Below are 19,469 nucleotides of genomic sequence, written 5' to 3' on the forward strand. Positions count from 1 at the left end.
TTTTTAACTCACAACAGCTGCTAACGATTTACCTTTTGGATCGTAGTTTTTAAGCGTGTTTTTTCTTTTACTGTGAACGTATTTACAGTTGTGCAAAGCTTTAGTCTATGTGTTAAATGAATATAAACCGATCTATCCGAAATCTTACAGCTCTAATGAATAAAGATAAACGGATCGGGCTTCCATCGGTTTCTGGTTTTCTTTGAGTTCTGCGCTGCAGGTTCATTTGTAGAGGAAGGACTTTAACCTACAACAGAAAATGAAAGAGTCACAAGATTTTGTATAAAAGCAGAACCCCTCCAAAGTACATGAGCCTGAGTCTGTGGACACAAAGTCCTCTCACTGATTCTCAGTTGGATTAAGGTCTGGACTTTGACTAGACCATTTTCACGCTTTAATATGCAACATATTAAAGCATATTAATTAATGCTTTAATATGGTAAAAGCTGTTGAAAGCTGATGTCACCAGCTTTCTTATTGCCAATCCTCAATTTAAGACACGTTTCTGGATGGTAAGACTCAATATTATCTTGTGGACGGCTTCTCCCACCTGAGCTTTGACCTATGCAGCTCCTCCAGACTAACCATGAGCCTCGTACCGGTTTTCTTTAATTCCTGGCCTGTTCAGATGGACCTCACGTCTTGGTAGGTTTGCATACGTTTCATGCTCTCCATTTTCTCATGATAGCTTGAACAGTGAATATTCTCTGTCCCGTCACAGTTATGCTCTTTGTTTCAGTCCGTAACAGAGAATCTCAATAAAATTTATTGAAATTTGTAACCTAACTAACATCTGCAGACTTATTCAGCCGTTGTAAATCGTCACATGTCAATCCCGATCTTTGTATTTTAAAGTGACAGTGTTCATGTGGTCAGCTAGAAATCCAGAGGGTCTGGAATGTGTCGGCATTCCTCTGACTCCACACCCAGCCTCGTGGGCCCTGCACCTCTTCACGTGGGGACGGCCCAGCCCCAAATAACCTTCATTCTGCTCCCGCTGACCAGCAGCGACCCCTCCTCACCACACTGGGAGGAGAAAGTGTGCGAGGCGGGGTGTGTCTCGGGGAAAGTAAGAAGATGAGAGCATGGATTTTGGTCCTGGAAGGTTTCACCTGGAGTGGATTGTGGAGTTTTTCCACGCTGAGCGTTGGGTCTGGACCCGGCGCTGATGATGCGGAGCTGTGGAAGTCGTTTTGTTGAAGAACTTTGAGCGCTTTTGCCTCATGTGATCGAGGGGGATCGGTCAGCCGAGAGGTGAGTGTCCCACTGCCGGCACCAGACCGAGTTCTGACAGGAGATCTCTGAAACGTGTTTCCCCTTGTGTCCGTCTCGGCATGCTGTGATTCATCGACACGAAAATAAATCTCGGCGTGGCTGAAATAGCTGAGACCAAAATGAAGTCGTTCAAAACACTTATCTTCTTCTGCTTAGCAACGCAGAACAGAAATATTTAGTTTATACAATTCACTCAATCCAGAGCAGGGATTAGAACAAACTTAACTCCAGAGAAACACTTATTAGTTAATCTAGAGAAACATTATCAACATTATCAGAACAGGAATCCAGAGAAACGCCTACTGGTTTATAAATCACGCACTACTCATCCTTAAACAAGGGGTTATACTTCTTTCCTTTGGTTTGTCGTTTTGATGTATTTCTTTCTAATTCGTGTAAAGCACTTTGAACTGCTTTCCTGCTGAAACTGTGCTACATAAATGAAATTACCTTCACTTACTTTTTACTAATTTTCTCGAGCTAAAGCTGCAGGATGCAGAGAAATTATAGAGCATCTAAAGTATGCCACTGTGCAAATGTCTCAGTCTGGAGAAGGATGCATAAAAATTCCAGTCGTTACGTAGCATGACACAGAGCAAAAAAATAAATAAATAAAAATGGAACAGACAGAAAAGAATCTTCAAAATGAATGAAAACAGAAACTAATGCGAAAAGGAAACTGAGGAGCTGCAGAAGTTTCCAACCAGAACTCAGACTCACCGAAGTAGACTGAATGCTACATTTAAATCAATATTAGTTTAAGCTTGTGCAGATTTATTGAAGCTCTTTCTGTTTTATTCCATCTATTAACACATTTTTGTTTTTTTTGTTGTTTTTTTTCAGCTGAATTTTACAGGATTTATGTAAGATTACAAATTCATTTTGAAATGTTTTATCATGATCTACAAATCTGGTGTTTGGTTGACTTTTCTAAATTATTTTATTTTTCAGATCCATTGTGTTTTGCTCCCAAGAAGAAAAGTAATTTTTTATTTTTATTTTTACATAATTTGTTAAACAGCATGACATTTGAATAATTGAAAAATAAAGTGGTTCCAAGCTCAAGGGTTGAGTCAAGACAGAAGTTACTTATCATCCATTTTGTATCGTATCTTCAGGTAATTTGTTCCCATTTCTTTCATTGGATCAGTAGAAAGTACCACAGATGACAGTTTGACAACGCAGCCTGGCATAGCATTCAGTTTTGATAATGTGAGAAAGGATGCAGGTTTGAAAAACTGTCTGCAGCAGATGTTTCTGAAAGTCATTCGGAAATGGGAGAGACTCCAGCAAAGACCTGAGATATTCATCATTCTTCAGCCGATCACCGACTGCGTGCCAAGTTTCCAGCTAAAACCTGACTGGGAATCGTTTTGTTGAAGCTAAATCGTTATTTTTATATCTAGTTGAGTGTCATGTTTCACTAAAGCAAAGTCACAAAACCTGGCTGTAGATCTAAAAGACTAGATCTACAGTGGTTCAACTTTTACATCACCTTTTTTTAAACTCGCATGACTTCTACACTACATTTTGTTTTAAGTCAGCACTTTATAAAACTAGGAGTCGCACACTGGATAGAAAATGAGGGAACGTACAACCAGTTATAGAAATGTAAGAAAACCCCTACAACTCTTAATATGACGGAAATGTCACCCTGTTTCTTTGCTTCACAGATGTCCTGAAGAAAGAAAATCCTCAACAAACCTGTGTAGGGCCTGAAACGTCGAGCTGTTTCTGGACGCCAAGTCATTTTCCTGTCAGCCATGGACTCCCAGGGGAGTCCGTACCTCAACAAGGGGGCTCTCTGCTCCACCCTGGGTGGCGCCAGGATCTGTCAGTTAGCTATGGGATGTGCTGTGATCGCAATGGTGACCCACAGTGCCGGGTACAGCGGGTCGCAGGGCGTGTTCTGCATGGCGGCCTGGTGCTGCTGCTTCGCCGTGTCGGCGGCCGTCTTCTTCCTGGACGCCACCCGTCTCTACAGCTGCCTCCGGGTGTCCTGGGACAATCTGACGGTCACGTGGGCTGCCTGCGCTACGCTCATGTAGGTGACAGAAATCACTGGAGGTCCACTCACGAAATAATCATTCACCTCCAGATTTTACCCCCAATATTCGACTCGAGTTTATTTCTATAGCACATTCCAGCAACAAGGCAGTTCAAAGCGCTTTGCATCATGAATATTATTCCATTTATCAATTAGGAAACAATCAGTAAACATTATGTTTTGTCAAATACGAGGATCAAAATCAACAAACAGGTATAGACTGTAGATCCCCTCTAGTTGGTCTCCCCCAGAGCTGGAGAGCGTCCATAGGGGAAGAGATGTCTGGGTTTCCCTCATTTCCCTTCGGACTGATGGATGTCCAACCGACCGATCGCTCAATTTCTCCAAAGTTATGAGTGTTTGTGATGTTATGCGTCACCCTGTTGAGCTGTGATGACCTTGTGACATTTCCAGCATGCACCGCGTCGCCTACCTCCTAGCCACGCTATATAATTGATTTAGAAAATCATCACCATCAATCAATCAGTTTTAAGATCTTGCTCTTGCCTTGACTTGCTGAACCTGAGTGTGCTATGACGTGAAAAACCAGACAGATGAACCCGTCTTCCTGCCTCCTTTCTGCAGGTACGTGACAGCCTCGGTGGTTTACCCGCTGTTCTTCGTCAGATCCGAGTGCCCGTACGAAGGCTGTGAAGTCCGAGATTTCCGCATCGCCGTCACCGTCTGCTCCATCCTGGGAACTCTGGCCTACGGAGCCGAAGTGGCCCTGTGCCGGGCCAGACCGGGCCAGATCGTGGTGGGCTACATGGCTACCGTCCCCGGCCTTCTGAAAGTGGTGCAGGCCTTCGTCGCCTGCATCATCTTTGGCGCTCTGGCCAACGGGAGCCAGTTCTCGCGTTACGCCGCCACAATCTACTGTGTGGTCGTGTACGCTTCCTGCTTTGCTCTCACCGCCCTTGTGGTTATGATGACCGTCTGTAAACGCACCAAAACTGTGAGGTGCATGCCCTTCGATCGCTTCGTAGTGGTGTGCACCTTCCTGGAGGTTTTGCTCTACTTGAGCGCCTCGGTGGTGTGGCCAGTTTTCTGCTTCGACTCAAAATATGGGTCTCCATGGAGACCCTCGTCGTGTCCACAAGGGAAGTGTCCTTGGGACAGCAAAGTGGTGGTGGCCGTGTTCTCCTGTGTGAATTTTGGGCTTTACCTGACAGACCTGCTGTACTCACAGAGGATCCGATTTGTTTCATCACGCGTTCCCACCAACTCGCGGGTGTAGAATCACTCAGAACCCTAAAAACTTTCAACCCACCTAGAAATAATGACACCTTGACAGACATGACTCCAGTTTCACATGAACATTTCAGAAAGCTAGGATACTTCTTGTGTTTGGTGCCAGTAGCTGCAGAGCAGGATCGCCTGTAAAACCTGGGCCAGACTTTAGAAATGGCTTACAGGGCAGAAGCTCAGATCTCAACGTGTTTCTGGGGGCCCCAGATAATTATTATTTTTTTTATGAATACATGTTTTGCTTTTGTACTTTATGTACAATTTATAGGCTCATGTTTTGGGCATTTTTATAAATAAATGTGATACTCAAATATTGGAAATTTATGAAGTTATAGTATTTCTGGGGGCAACAACATGGATCACTGCTTCATGCTGTTCCCGCCATTTAAAACCTTAAATGCATCGATTAATGTAGGTGACTACATATTAATGTATTGTAATTTGCATTGGTAGATGCAGTGGATTGGGCACCAAAATTGACTCCAGCCCAAAGGCCCACAGCCTTGTAAATCCGGCCCTGTATAAAGAAAACTGTAGCACATGTAGATTACTAAATAAATTCACCTTTTTATTATCTTTATGAGTCTTTTGGCCGTATGAAGAAAAAGAACAGTCTGAAGCTACAGGGAACATATTACCTCTCTGTTTCTTTACATTTTGCTTTCAAACAGTCAGACTCACACTGTCCTAAAGTGGCTTTGTTAAAAACTTCTTCAGGCTTTCCAATTTTCTCCAAAAATTTGTATTTGTGCTCCTGTGTTTTCTTTTCAATCTTTTTTTACTTGACAAAGGGGACATGTTGTGTGTGCTGTGTGTGCTTCAAGATGGAGGGATGAGAACAATTATCGGGAGTGAAATTATAAAACATTGTCTGACGGTCATGCGTTTAAAAAAAAAAAAAAAATATGATAAAAGAAATACAGAAAATATCCAGCAAATATCACCTGATGGATGTATCATCGTGTAGGAAGTTTTCCGCTGGTCGCTGGTTAGAAGTCACATTTTTCAGACTACATGTCAGACATTTTTGGGTTGTTATTTTCATTCAGGTAAAGAAATTTGAACCCGATTGGGTCTCTTTCAACATTACCTGAAGACCACGTTTGAAATGGGTTCTTTTCTGAGCGGTGACTGATTTTTTTAAACACAACACTGGTTGTTCTCGACATGAGGAGGATTACGAATCATTTCCTCTCTTTGTGATTTCACACTTGTGTCGTTTTAGATTTTTGCATCCCATGTTTTGATGTACAGAAAGGAGCGGCTTGTGCCAGGATGTTCTTATTGATCACGTTTGCTGCCGGCCCTCATGGCCAATGGTTTTAAATGAACTGTTCATAATTTACCCAGAATGTGCTGTGAGGAAGTTTGATTACGTGACTTCACTTATTTTAATCAACGGGTCATAATCTGTCATATTTATTGTTTCTTTAATTTTATGAAATTATTTCCTATTAATTTGCCAACATCAGGAAAGATGCAACATAAAAACACCAGAGAATAGCTTGCCATTATGTAACATCATGCATGACATTTTAGAACTTTATTTTTTTTTACGGTTCACCTGGAAAGTATTCACACCTGCTCACTTTGTCTTCATTTTTTGTAACATCCTTTTTATTTATTTTTTTAACCTGTTTTTACAAAGGAAGTGAAAAGGGTGGTTTGGGAATAAAAAAATCATATGTCCTTAAGTATTCACACCCATTGCTGTTTGTATTTGTAGGACATCAAATACAACCTTGATAAATAAACTGATACACAATAATTAAGCATAAAATATGGGAATGAAAAAAGTTTGTTTATGGGTGAAATAAATATAAACAGAAGAAGAAATACCCTAAATAGCAACATGTGGGCATAAAATCGTGGGAATTAATTGCCAAAAGGGTGAAATGGTCCCAAGCCTCTTTGTGGTTTCATAAAGAAATAAATATTCCTCATAAGATGATGACGTACTGAACTAAGAATTAACGTCTGACAATTCGGAAAAGAAAGTTTGTACTCAACTCGAGACAAACCGTGGTTTAGAAATTATCTCAACCATCTGAGATATTTGAAATAATGTGACTTTTCCTGACATGCATGGAGGCCACCGCTCCTGAAACACGGACACACACGCACACACCCACACACACACACACTTCAATCCAAAGAACTGCTGAGGAGTTTCTCCTCTCCAACGCGACACCCACAGAAATGACATCCTGCCTCTTTAAATAATCCCCTGACCCATTCCTGGCCCAAGCTTTCTCAGACCTGCACATACATAAGTAAACCATCTAAATGCGACACTTTTTGTCTGTGGATTAACACACACTGTCCTGCAGTTTCATTGTCCGTGAAAATAACGCATAAAGTGTGCAGCATAAATTGTACATCTGGTAATGGCATCTCTGCTGTCCCTGCCATCTGCAAACCCCACACCCTGCAATTCACAGACTGCCGAAAATAAACACCAGCCGTCTGCAGTCACTCTGAAGCAGTGACACCGCATTTATAGGGAGCTCCTGATGTCAAAGCTGCTTTGGTAATGTTTTTTTAACTCGCACAAAGAAAATGGACAGCGGTTTTTAGAAAGAAAGCAAAGGAATGTTTTCTCCAGATTACCTTCAGTTTGAACCACCACGTTTGGAAACGCACCAGTATTATCACACTGACAACAAGGTCGACGTGTCCGAGCAATCTTTGTGTGTTTACGCTCCAAACATGGCCCTGCCAGGTCAAACCTGTCACGTACTCTGGCTGTTCAAATGATCTCTGAAGTTAAACTAGAGACATGCAGAGTTTATAAGCTGATGTGCTGACCTGAAGCAGAGACAGTCCTTTACAAAATGGCAGAGAAATATTATGACTGCAAAGCCATTTAAAGAAACTGCTTGAATGACTACATTAAAACCCAAACAGAAAATTGCTGAGGAATCAGAACCAACCACAGACATGGTGAAAACAAAGAAAGAACTCACAACATACAGACATAATTTATAAATATATAAACTTTACAGATATTAAGGATAAAGACACAATGTGTATGTGTATTTCCAGCCATATTTTTTATAATTAAAACAAAAAAAATTTATTATATGGCAGTTGAGTCTAAGAAAATGTGACTGTACCCCAGTGGAGGGTGATATCACAGAAGTTGGCATCTGATTTGTAGAGTTCTGCCAAATTGTTGGCGTGGAGCAAACTGGGCAAACTGGGATGGATTACACAAATTCTCTAAAACATAGTTATAGAAATTAATGGAACCTTTAATTTTTAAAACAAACAAAGAAAGACCAAACACTTTAGATTGAGACAGGCATGTCTCATGAAAAGATTAGTTTGTTAAAAACACAATTCTGGTTTGTGAAATCTATTTTACAAATGAGAAAAAGTAAATGAATACCTGGTGTGGTGTGAAGTGTTATTTACTGCCTCTCTCCCCATTTATTCCACATCTGCTCCTGCTTAGACTCATACATTAAAATGCTCTTTTCAATATTTTCTGTCTTTCTTTTTTTTTGCTTTGGTCATCCAAGGTCTAGTCCATGCAAACTGGATACCTGGGAAAGCAAATACATTTTTATGCGTTTTATCCTTTCATCCGCACAAAAACGTAGTTGACTTTTATAAATAAATTATGCCCAAAGTGGACATTTGACAAAACTCTGTATTTGTGGAAAACGGATGTTTACGGTTCTGAGCGTTACATTCTGCCCAACATAATGAGCTAATATGTCCACAAACTTGCTTTGACATGATTCCCAATCAAAGTCGTCTTGTGTTTTATTAACTTTATATTCTAATACACTATTTAAAAGTAGCGCCACCCAGACATTCAACTTCTACAGGATCCGTCTACGCAAGTAAACCTCCTGTCCTCCATGTTTAATTCCTAACAGGAAGTCATGATTATTTTGAAGCAAACAACTTTCTACACTTTTAAGGTTTGAGAAAAAATGCTCAGTGGCGGATTTGTCCGGGTTCGTGTTGATGGAAACTTTGCTGAAACATCCCTTGTGTATCATATTATTCTTTTAAGTCAATGTTCAGTGAGTTTGATTTGTCAGAAAGTGAACGTGGAGCAGCAAACCTCCTGTAAAGCTATCCAGCCGTGAATCCAACACCAGCTGGCCGCTTCATTTGTTCAAATCTGACTAAGACTGCCGAGGACGTCACTGTGTGATTTAGAGATTTGCTGCTTTGCTCATTCTGCCAATATTTGTGAATTACAGAGAGAAAATCGGAGACTAATGTGTAATTGCAAACAATTAGAGACCAAAGCGATGAAAGCTTTCGCAGTCGGTGTCAGCACAGCGTCTGTCACTGCAGACCCCCTCCCCCGTTTTTAGCAGCTGCTTCATGCGTAGCGCTCTTCCATCCCTGCCGGTCTCCGTCTCAAGCAGCGGAGACGCTCTGCAGACGGAGACGAGCTGTGACAGGTGTCCATCATGGCTGTCCCCTCTGGATCTCCGCACAGAGGGACGGGGGACGGCTGGTCTACGACTAATCTCTGATGTCATCGGCTGCTGATGCAGTTTCCTCCCTGAAGATCCGGGCTTTGGCTTGACCAAATGTCGTGTGGCTTGTTGCCGGCATCTGAATCCTCTCTCTCTTTCTCTCTTAGTGGATTCATGACAACTTCACATGTAAGGATGATTACTGTGGAGAGAAGCTGACACGCCACAGTAAATGGTGACACTTCTGTGTGATCTATTCCAGGCATGAATGGAAAAGAAGAATTAGAAAGATAACAATCACTACGGAGGCTTTTGATGAGAGAGTACTTTTGTTATAGCAACTTTAAAAGCAATATTCTGTAAGCAACATTTACTTTTACTTCATGCCTTTGAGCTTTCCGACTGTTCATTGAGATTCTGCTCCTTGTGTGTTTAATTTTCATGTTGTCTTAGGAATAATCACCAGCGTGAAGTTGGGCCCCATCTTCTTCAAATTAAACAAAATTTGTGTTTTTGTGCAACGTTTGCGCAGCAAATTGTTTCATTTTTACTGCTATCATTTTAAAGGTATTGATAGATATTTCCAGAGGTCATCAAAGGTCAGCCTCCCTCCAGCCACATTTACAAAATTTGGAGCAAATCAACATGGAGCAATTGATTTATATGAAGTTTCTTTGATTTTGTTAATGTGTGTGGGGAGAGGTTGATCCCTGATGACCTCTGGACATGTTATTTTTATTCTTACTAATGACAAACGATACTTTTTTACTGCACAAACACAGGACAAATGTAGCATAGTTTATTGACACCATATTTCTTTTGATTGTGTAAATGTGGACTGGCTGGTTGACCTTTGATGACCCCTGAAATGTTATTTAAATATCTTTAAAGTAAGAGCGGCAACATTTTTGCTGCACAAAGCAACACAAGCGTTTGACACCAATTTTGTTTAATTTGAAGAAGGTGAGGGGCCGACTTCACTCAGGTGGAATCATTTTCTGGGGTTGTGTTGAGAAATTGTGAGGAGTCAGTATCTGTGACACAATGATTTTAAACATTTGAAAGCTTAAATTTAAATGCAGTGCATTAAAAATTTTTTTATTATTTTTCCCCATAACTGTCACTTCTTGATTTAGGTCAGTTAGGTGAGCAGACCTCACCGATCAAATACTTATTTCATGCAATAAATTTCTAATTAATCATGTAGCGATCACAGAGTGTGATTTTCATGGATTTTGTTTCAGATTCTGTTTCTGACAGTTGAAAACTGCAAACCTCTCTGCCTGCTGACCTGCTTTCATTGCACACATGCACCAAAACACACCGACTCAAGCCTTCAGTTGCCGCTAGCAACAATCTGTCGTGACTATTTCTCCTAAATCTGCCAGTTTAATACATTCCTGCTCTCGGGTCATTTTTAGGAATCTTTCAGTGTTTTATCAAACAACAGCAACGTCATGTCATGCCTCGGCGCTCACACAGAGTCCGAGTCATGGTCAAAAGGGACAGGCGTCAGTCAGACTGAGAGGGAGAGCCGCAGAGAGAAACTGCAGAGAGCTTCACCTGGTGTGAACTAAGTTTTATATATATAGTGCTTTTGCACCTTCAGTTAATCAGAAAATAAATTAGATTGATGATATTTTTGTTTAAATAATTAGAACAGAAAATCGTACAAAAAAAAAACAAAAAAAAAAAGGCTGGGATAGCCACTATAACTGTAAGAGGAGGAAAACTTACTTTGGGAAACTGAATTTAAACATCTGTACAGGCAGAAGGTCTCATTCAACACCAAGCTGAGAGACCTGAGAACTTCCTTTGTTTGTGTCTTTTTTATGGATCCATCCATAAAAAAAATTAAAAAAAATCCATAAATAAACGATCATGCTTGTCTGTGGGGGGGAAACTCCAGAAATGCAAATTAAAAACCCACACACTCCAATCGAACATCCGTTGTTGAGATTTGAGCCCAGGAACCGGTTTATTAAATAAACCAAGATTAAAACTCAGTCAGATGAGTAGAGGTGAACCGACAGACAGAAGATGGCATAAAGACTCAACCAAATCCATTGTTTTAGACTTTACTTGTATTTTTGTTTTAGAACAAGAAGTTCTGCTCCAGTCCGACTGACTTGACGAGGATCTGAACAGCTGATGGTCCCGGGCCATCAGCTGCATTTGGCTTTAAATATAGACATGAACATACAGCCCACCACCCCAAGTCTGCATTCCTGTGAGGAAATAAATGTGGTACCTTAGGGGAGCAGACATACCAACTTCATAATTCTAGAGTAAATTTAGCCTTGTGTGGCATGAGAGACATTAAAGGAAATAGTTGGAGAGGAGCGTTGATCCTTTTAATGTCTACACAGTGAAGAAGATGATGCTCTGCTGGGATGTAAATTAAAAACGGGCAGATTCACTGTTCAGGTTTCACAAAAAGTTTGTATGGAGCACCTCTGAGCAGTCAATGTAGACAGAAATCAAAAATTCACATGAGGGAGTCATGCTAACGCTCATACCTAAAACAAAAAAGCTGTTACAGATTTCACAGCTTCTCTATCATTTGATACAATTTCTGTAACATATATATTGCAGCTCATGAGTTTTGTTTTGGAAACATCTATTTTCTCGAGAAGATGAGTACTCAAAAGTTGTTCTTGGCTTTGTTGCTTTGTCTTACTGCCTAATTAAGGCTCTTTCTGTATGAAAATGGTCTATAAAAAAGTTTAACTGATTGATCGACAAAGTGGTTTGTATTCATGTATTATGTTCGCATAGATAGATAGATAGATAGATAGATAGATAGATAGATAGATAGATAGATAGATAGATAGATAGATAGATAGATAGATAGATAGATAGATAGATAGATAGATAGATAGATAGATAGATAGATAGATAGATAGATAGATAGATAGATAGATAGATAGATAGATAGATAGATAGATAGATAGATAGATAGATAGATAGATAGATAGATAGATAGATAGATAGATAGATAGATAGGTTTTGCAGTCAAACAATGCTTTCTACAAAACATGACCTACTTTCTACATCACTGTGCTTGACCATTATCCTCTTTAGCGCTAAAACTCAGAGGAATGATGCAACTGGGCGTAGCGAACATTATGTCCCGCCCACGTCTTACATTACCCATTTTAATTGGTCGAATCCTCGGAACGTCTGTTCATGATTGGTCTAATCCCCTTTCCTTTTACGTACACAGCGCACATGGGGGTTGAGTAAAAAAAAAAAAAGGTGGAAGCCACGTTGACACAAGAAGTGGGTATTTTTTCGTGTCCCGAGAAATAAAGGTCACGTCGACAATTGTCTCTTCATCTGTAACGTCAACAGTAAGACATTTGTTGGTTTTTAATGATTAGTAGTTTAATCTCCAGAAACCCCGGCTAGCAAAAGGCTACCCGGTGCATTCCGGAGAGCTAGCATGATAAAAGGAAGAAACTAGCTGGTCTAACTCCATGGTATTACACGGAGTTAACGGTATAACTTAGCCGTAGCACAGTTTACAATGATGTATCTTTTATTTTGGCTCATTAGAAGCTATTTCTGAACTGAGAATCAAATAAATCATGCCTTTGTTGTTATGAACGTAACTGTAAATCAGTAATGTTTCTTCCCAGGTAAAATAATTTACTTCTAAAAAATATTCATGGAGTATTTGAAGAATTTTTTCCTCATGTTCTATTCCCATCATCTTTATTTTTAAGTTTTTTAATCAGGCTTGGCTTGAAAGCATGTATAGAAGCCGCCATATTTTATTATTATTATCATTGTTTTGTTTTTTTTTACTTTTAAAAAGGACAGATGTTGATCTGCAGCATCTGTCTGATTTTTCGGACAGGTCGTGAACGCCACATCATTTGTCAGGATGAGCGTTGGATTCATTGGAGCAGGCCAGCTGGCTCATGCACTTGTGAAAGGTTTCACTGCCGCAGGTAAAAATTTTTGCAAATATGTATCTGTTTCTTTCTTTCTTTCTTTTTTTTTCTTTCTTTCAAAATTGCTAAATTTCAGAAAACATCGGGCGAGCACTCTTTTGATTTTATTTCATTTTTTTAGCTTTTTCGGACCAGTAAAGTGTTAAAGGTGTTATTTTTGTTAGATTTTTTTTCTGCTGCACAATGTACAATACTATCAAAAGATATTACTAATGACATAAATAATTATATCATAAAATAGTGCAGCTATACGTTTTTTAGTTCATTTGTATTGCTTTTATCTCCAAAGTGTGAAAAGTTTGAAAACTTACCTTGAAAATTGCTTGAATTTTACTGTGGGAATAGTTTCTGAATCCTGTTTAATGGACAAACAGAATCATAAAGTGATCTCAGATCAGCTGATATTGTTTTTAGTAGCTTCCTGTTTTGCATCAACCTGTGCAGCCCTACTTAATTGAATGTTTGTTCATCAACTCTTCATCCTTTCCTTCAGGTGTGATCGCAGCCCACAGGATCACAGCCAGCTCCCCAGACACAGACCTGCCCACAGTGACGGGGCTGAGGGTGAGGCTTAGCTGTGTGGTGTTTTGAAATGCGTGAAACGAAGAATGTGCCTTTCTTAATTTAAATTTTTTTTAAAAAGTCCCATGTTTCCTGTTTTTTCTTTAGAAAATGGGGGTGAATCTGACCACGAGCAACAAAGAAACGGTCAACAGGAGCGACGTTCTGTTTCTGGCTGTGAAGCCCCACATCATCCCCTTTGTCCTGGACGAGATCGGACCGGACATCGAAGACCGCCATCTCATCGTCTCCTGCGCTGCAGGCGTTACCATCAGCTCCATAGAGAAAGTAAAGCCTTTAGCATTAAAAACATGCAGGCTGTTGGAACGTTTCCCCAACGACCTGGATCCTTTTCTACATCCCTCCTTTCAGAGAGCTGGTTAAAGCTCTGTTGTGACTCTCTTTTCACACACCTACTGTGTTTTTTTTTTCCTCTTCTCTGCTTGATGCAGAAGCTGCTGCAGCACCGTTCGGCTCCCAGAGTCATGAGGTGTATGACCAACACTCCTGTCGTGGTGCGAGAGGGCGCCACCGTGTACGCCACGGGAACGCATGCAGAGGTCCGATTCCTCTTTGGAAAACATAATGACTTGATGAATGTAATCTGAAAAGCAGAGCTGAACATTGACGATGCACATAAATGGTTTTGGTTAAGGTGGAGGATGGGAAGCTGCTGGAGCAGCTGATGGCCAGTGTTGGGTTCTGCACAGAGGTGGAGGAGGACCTGATTGATGCCGTGACTGGACTGAGTGGCAGTGGACCCGCCTACGTGAGTGAAGCTCTGTTTTTCAACAGAACTTGAGCCAGGTGAAGCTAAAAGCGCCACCCGATTAGTTCTATTTTGGTGTGTTTCAGAGTCCTGCTTCTCCAGTTATTGATTAATGTACTGCTAAATTAGTTGACAATTATTTCAATAATCGATTAAGCACAATTAATTTGATTCATCGTTTCAACCCTAATCAAAATCTAAATTCTACATCTAGGCTTTAAATATAAGTTGAGGAACTTCATTTTTTTCAGAGTACTATGCTGCCACCACTGTGCTATATCTTTAAAATGATACAGAAATATGGAGAGAGAAGAAGAATGAATGAACTACTTTTATCTAGTTAAAGCTTTTTGTAAGAACGCAGGAAGGAGCCCAGTTTTGTTAATAACTTTATATTGACATCTTAAATCCTTCCTGCTGTCTTCAGTCAGAGGCTTCATCATAATAGCTGTAACACAGACTACTGCAGGAGACCCCTTCTGCCCATGCCCATCAGCATTTACATCAATAAGCTTAAAGATATCAATCAATCAATCAAATTTTATTTGTATAGCACATTTCAGCATCAAGGCATTTCAAAGTGCTTTACATCAAATCGAACACAGAAACACAATGCAACATAGAATCAACAACATATTTTTGCGTTAAATTTGAAAGAAGGACCAAAGCGTAAACAAGTTATTGATGTTACGGTTTCATAAAGGCAGTTTTTTTCCTGATGGCAAATCTCGACTTTTTCTGTCAAACAATAATTTTTAGAGGGCAGCATAATGAATACAGCAACCATACAGATGAATCCCAGATATTAGTAATGCAGCTTGAACTTGTCCTTCTCTTTGGTTTTGCGTTTTTTGTTGGGTTTTTTTAACTAGGCCTTCACAGCCCTGGACGCTCTTGCAGACGGAGGAGTGAAGATGGGTCTGCCCCGGAGGCTCGCCGTCAGACTCGGAGCTCAGGCTCTCTTGGTGAGTTCTCTGATGTTTGTGCATCAGGTGTTTCACCGCATGTTAAGAGGCAAAAAAAAAGATCATTAATGTCTCGCAGCATTTAAAATGACTGAGAGAGGAACGTTTCTTTTCAGTATTAATGATACTGCAGACAAACTAAGAGGTGTAGTAGATTCTGACCTAACACAAAAGGATTTTTTTTTTTTTTGGCATTTTGACTTATTTTTATCGCCATGTGAAATGTCAGAATGATTTCGGCTCTTGTGGTTGGAGCTTGACTTGTTCTAGCTCTGTTGGTCCTGATGTTCCTCAGGGAGCAGCCAAGATGCTGCTGGACTCTGAGCAGCACCCCGGCCAGCTGAAGGACAACGTCTGCTCACCAGGGGGCGCCACCATCCACGCCCTGCACTTCTTGGAGAGCGGTGGCTTCAGAAGCCTCCTGATCAACGCGGTGGAGGCTTCATGCATCAGGACCAGGTGAGGCTGTCGCATCACAAAATCCATATTTCACATCAATGATGAAAAAAAAAATGCTTCTTTATTTGTAAACATGATTGGGTTTTTTTTATCCAATTTTAGAGCGTCTTGCTAAAGTATTCATACACAAATTAAACTTTTCACACTTTATTTTGTAGCAAACTTTAATTTTGTAGAATCACATTTTGTTGCAGTTGATCTTTTGTGTCGTCTCTGGCAGCTTTGCACTTGGAGGCCAAACTGTTTGCCCATTCTGCTCTCCAGATTAAATCGAACTCAGATTTTTCATTTAACCACTTCAGCCTTTTTGATACAATATTTGAAATGCATCAAAAATGCAAATAAACTAATAATTCAGTTTCTTTTTTAAATAAGAAAATAAAAAGTTTCTTGGCTAGTATGCAACAAAGTAGAATTGTTTTATTAAATACTTGATCATTTTTAGCTAAGGATGCGTCTGCTAACATCAACACATGAAAAGCTTACTGCTTGACTTAATGTTAATCTGGTGGGTTTTTTTAACATATTAATTTCACAGCAAAATGTGCTTAATGGGAGATTTTCTTTTTACAGAATTGGAACCAGGTGAAGTTAAAAATTTTAGGTTCAACATATTTACAAATAAAGAAGCAATTTTTCTCATCATAAATGAAAATTGTATGTATTTATTGTTTGTACATTTTTGGCTTAATTACTGTTCTGAGTATTTTGTTCTTTCAGCAAATAGTATGTTTTACAGTCTGAATACTGCAGTTAAAAATCAGTTACTAAAGTAGCTGACGATAATTTCAATAATCGGTTAATCTTAATTAATCCAATTAATTGTTTCAGCCCTGCTGTTTACTAATTAACTGACTATTGAAGGCAGTAATTGGTAACAGAGTAAAGTGGGCTGAATACAAAAGCCTCCCACACTTCTCAGTTTTTTTTGTTTGTTTTTTTGTTTTTGTTTTTTTTTCATTTATGAAATATTTGAAAGTAAGTGATCTTTTTGGCTTTTTATTTTTTAATCTTTTTGTTTTTATTTCTCCATGCAGGGAGCTGCAGTTCCTTGCGGACCAAGAGCGCATCTCTCCGGCAGCCATTAAGAAAACCACCCTGGACAAAGTGTTGCAGCAACCCGGAGTCGCAGTCGGCGGAGACGCCGGCGGGAACGGCCGGTCGGGCCTCAACCTCTTCAACAACCGCACATCTGGGATCAAAAAGAAGAACTGAGAGCAGAGAGACGCCGAGAGACAGACATGCTGCAGGTTCACGCCTAAACAGGCAGACTCACAAACGGGTCTCCAAGCCCCGTCCAACCGTAGGATTTAAACTGGACTCAGGACTGCTTTGAAAACAGCCAACAGATCCATTTCTGGTGTTATTTATTCATACGAGAGCCAGGAACACATACATTTCACACAGGCACAGGAGTATTCTGCACAGCTGGCGCCTCCTACTGTGACTATACATGAACACAAGTCCAGTTGCAGTGCTTCTCAATTCCAGTCCTCAGCCCCCCCTACTCTGCATGTTTTAAATGTACCTCTACTCCAGAGCAGCTGATTCAAATGATTTCATGACCATCAAGTGCTGCAGAAGCCTGTTAATTACCCACATATTCAATACAGGTGTGTGGCAGAAGGGAAACACCTAAAAGATGCAGGGCAGGGGGGGCGTGAGGACCGGTATTGAGAAACACTGAGTTAGAGGAACCAGAAGAATCAGCTGTCTTACAGCCTTATACTTCCATCATGTTCCACATTAACTCCAGATTTTTACTTTTGGCATAAAGTTAACAGAGACTGAACACGTTTTGATCATCCAATGATATGTCAGGGATTTTGTCCCCTGTAGAAAAACAAAACAAACAGATGTTTTTTTTCTGTCATGTAACACTAATTTTGTCATCCTATGATTTCTCTGAAAGCCCAAAGAGAATTTTTATGTTTTCTTTTCAGCAAATGTGATGTAATTACCTATAAGTGCTACAATAAAGCTTAAATAAGGTAAATTTAAAAGCACAGTTCATTACATATATTAACGAATTTCTCTCTGAATAATATTTGTTTTCTCCACAGTAAATTCATTGCAGTTTTTTTAGAAAAAAAAAAAATGGATTCTGAGCCTTTAAACATTTTTAGCATTATTTCCAGTAATTTTAATTTATGAATAAAAAAGAGCTCTTACTCTGTAACGCGAATATTCTTGTCGCAAAACATTGGCTGTTTTGTAAAGCCAGACTAGCAAATCAGCCCCATAGCATGATGCTGCCTCTGCTGTGTTTAACATTCAGTTCGGTTTTCTTGTCTGCTTGAAACACTTCTTGCTGTTGGGGCAATTTCCTTTGCCACATTTCATCTGATGGGAAATTGCGTCGGTGACGGTGACTGACTGGGTCAGATCGTCGGACGTAACTGTTCGTTCCGACGGGAGAATAATCCCAAGCTGGTTATGGGACGGATGAAGCAGACTATAGATGATCTTCTCCAAGCCTCAATCTGAACGTTAAAGCTGCAGAATGTAACTTTTATAAATAGGTTGTTTTTTTTTCCACGTTTGTCAAAACTATCACTATGTGGTGACAGTGTAATATGAGACAGATGTGAAAAAAATTTTGCTCTTTTAGCTTCTCTCAGTTTTTCTCCTGCCATCTACGGAAATGCACCCTTCGCTCAGAAACAACCAATCAGAACCAGAAGGCAGGTCTTAATGCTGTCAATCACTTTGTGTATGATCACTTGCTCTCTGATATGCTGCAGCTGGTTCACCACAAACCATCCTGTCATGAAAGCTCAGGCTAGTTACGATCACCCCTGAAGATGGTGAATAAATTTTTATTAAAAAAAAAAATGTCTTTTTTACATATTTGTTCAAACTCACGATGTTGTGACAGTTTATTATGAGACAGATAACGATTTATTCAGTGATGACGGCGGATTAGAGGTTTGCCTGTAAAGGTAAATTGTTTCCACTGGCACGATTGCTTCAAGTCAGAAGAAGCATGTTGGTAAAACGTACTTTTCAGCTAAGAAAAATATTAAAATTTTGGGTGTAACTGTATAGAACCGCAATAAATTAAACACCCAATTTCATTTTTTACATCACTGCTGTTGATTTCACTCTGAGGAAGAAACAATTCAAATGCATCACGTACAAACACTTAATAAATTCATGCCAATTATGAGCTTTTCTTGCGCATCTGTTCATCAGTTAAAATGTTTCCAATCTGTCCTCCAGATGGCGCTCTTTAATCAACTTGCCTGGGATATAAACAGTTTGAGGATCAAATCACCTTCATGCCACTGCCAGTTGAGAGTAACTTTAACTTGACCCTAACCTTGGATTAAATATAGCTTCTCCTCCATAATAATCAGTAAACAGCTTTAACTGCGTTGCTACGGCGACATGTTTCCCCCTCGCGCGCCAGCTGAATCTCTGTGGTGTTTTTATTTTTGCCTCCTCCTGTGGATGAGCGCCTCCTAAATTCTTTCCAATCAAATCCACTCCTGCTAAAATTAGCACCGAAATGCTTAAAAAAAAAGAAGCGTAAACGTGTTTTTATTTTTTGTGCTCTTCAATAGCCCCGAGGTGAGCTGTGATTGGCTGTTTTAAGAGGAAACACAGTCCGGATTTAGAAGGCCTCCGTCAGCAGCGCTCGATGGCCGCTCAGGTCTTTCTACGTGGATACAAAAAATACCGGGAGATTTTTATTTATTTTTTTTCAAGCTTACCAAAACGAGACCAAACTTGTTGGCT

The 19,469-nt window shown here is 40.0% G+C and overlaps 2 protein-coding genes across 3 annotated transcripts; both read left to right on the plus strand.

Moving 5' to 3' along the window:
* Positions 1-573: 573 nt before the first annotated feature.
* On the plus strand, positions 574-8,152 carry LOC122829645 (myeloid-associated differentiation marker-like protein 2). The gene is made up of 3 exons (XM_044114390.1): positions 574-1,254; positions 2,949-3,319; positions 3,908-8,152. The coding sequence occupies exons 2-3, from the start codon at positions 3,039-3,041 to the stop codon at positions 4,557-4,559; spliced, it is 933 nt and encodes a 310-aa protein (XP_043970325.1). The 5' UTR covers positions 574-1,254; positions 2,949-3,038; the 3' UTR covers positions 4,560-8,152.
* A 4,085-nt stretch (positions 8,153-12,237) lies between these two features.
* Positions 12,238-17,731, plus strand: pycr1b (pyrroline-5-carboxylate reductase 1b). Of its 2 annotated transcripts, none has more exons than XM_044114388.1 (9): positions 12,238-12,368; positions 12,878-12,971; positions 13,468-13,538; positions 13,644-13,823; positions 13,988-14,095; positions 14,191-14,304; positions 15,177-15,269; positions 15,565-15,728; positions 16,766-17,731. In XM_044114388.1, the coding sequence occupies exons 2-9, from the start codon at positions 12,905-12,907 to the stop codon at positions 16,941-16,943; spliced, it is 975 nt and encodes a 324-aa protein (XP_043970323.1). In that variant the 5' UTR covers positions 12,238-12,368; positions 12,878-12,904; the 3' UTR covers positions 16,944-17,731. The 2 variants fall into 2 exon arrangements, with proteins under 2 accessions (XP_043970323.1, XP_043970324.1); XM_044114389.1 differs by having other exon boundaries at positions 12,279-12,297.
* Positions 17,732-19,469: the final 1,738 nt, after the last annotated feature.

The sequence above is a fragment of the Gambusia affinis genome, linkage group LG04, assembly GCF_019740435.1.
Source record: "Gambusia affinis linkage group LG04, SWU_Gaff_1.0, whole genome shotgun sequence".
Taxonomy (NCBI): Eukaryota; Metazoa; Chordata; class Actinopteri; order Cyprinodontiformes; family Poeciliidae; genus Gambusia; species Gambusia affinis.

Coding starts and splice junctions, on each gene's coding strand:
- LOC122829645 (XM_044114390.1), top strand. CDS start 3,039: ATGGACTCCCAGGGGAGTCCGTACCTCAACAAGGGGGCTCTCTGCTCC. Junction 3,320..3,907: donor GCTGCCTGCGCTACGCTCAT/GTAGGTGACAGA, acceptor TCCTTTCTGCAG/GTACGTGACAGCCTCGGTGG.
- pycr1b (XM_044114388.1), top strand. CDS start 12,905: ATGAGCGTTGGATTCATTGGAGCAGGCCAGCTGGCTCATGCACTTGTG. Junction 13,824..13,987: donor CCATCAGCTCCATAGAGAAA/GTAAAGCCTTTA, acceptor TGCTTGATGCAG/AAGCTGCTGCAGCACCGTTC. Junction 14,096..14,190: donor CCACGGGAACGCATGCAGAG/GTCCGATTCCTC, acceptor GTTTTGGTTAAG/GTGGAGGATGGGAAGCTGCT.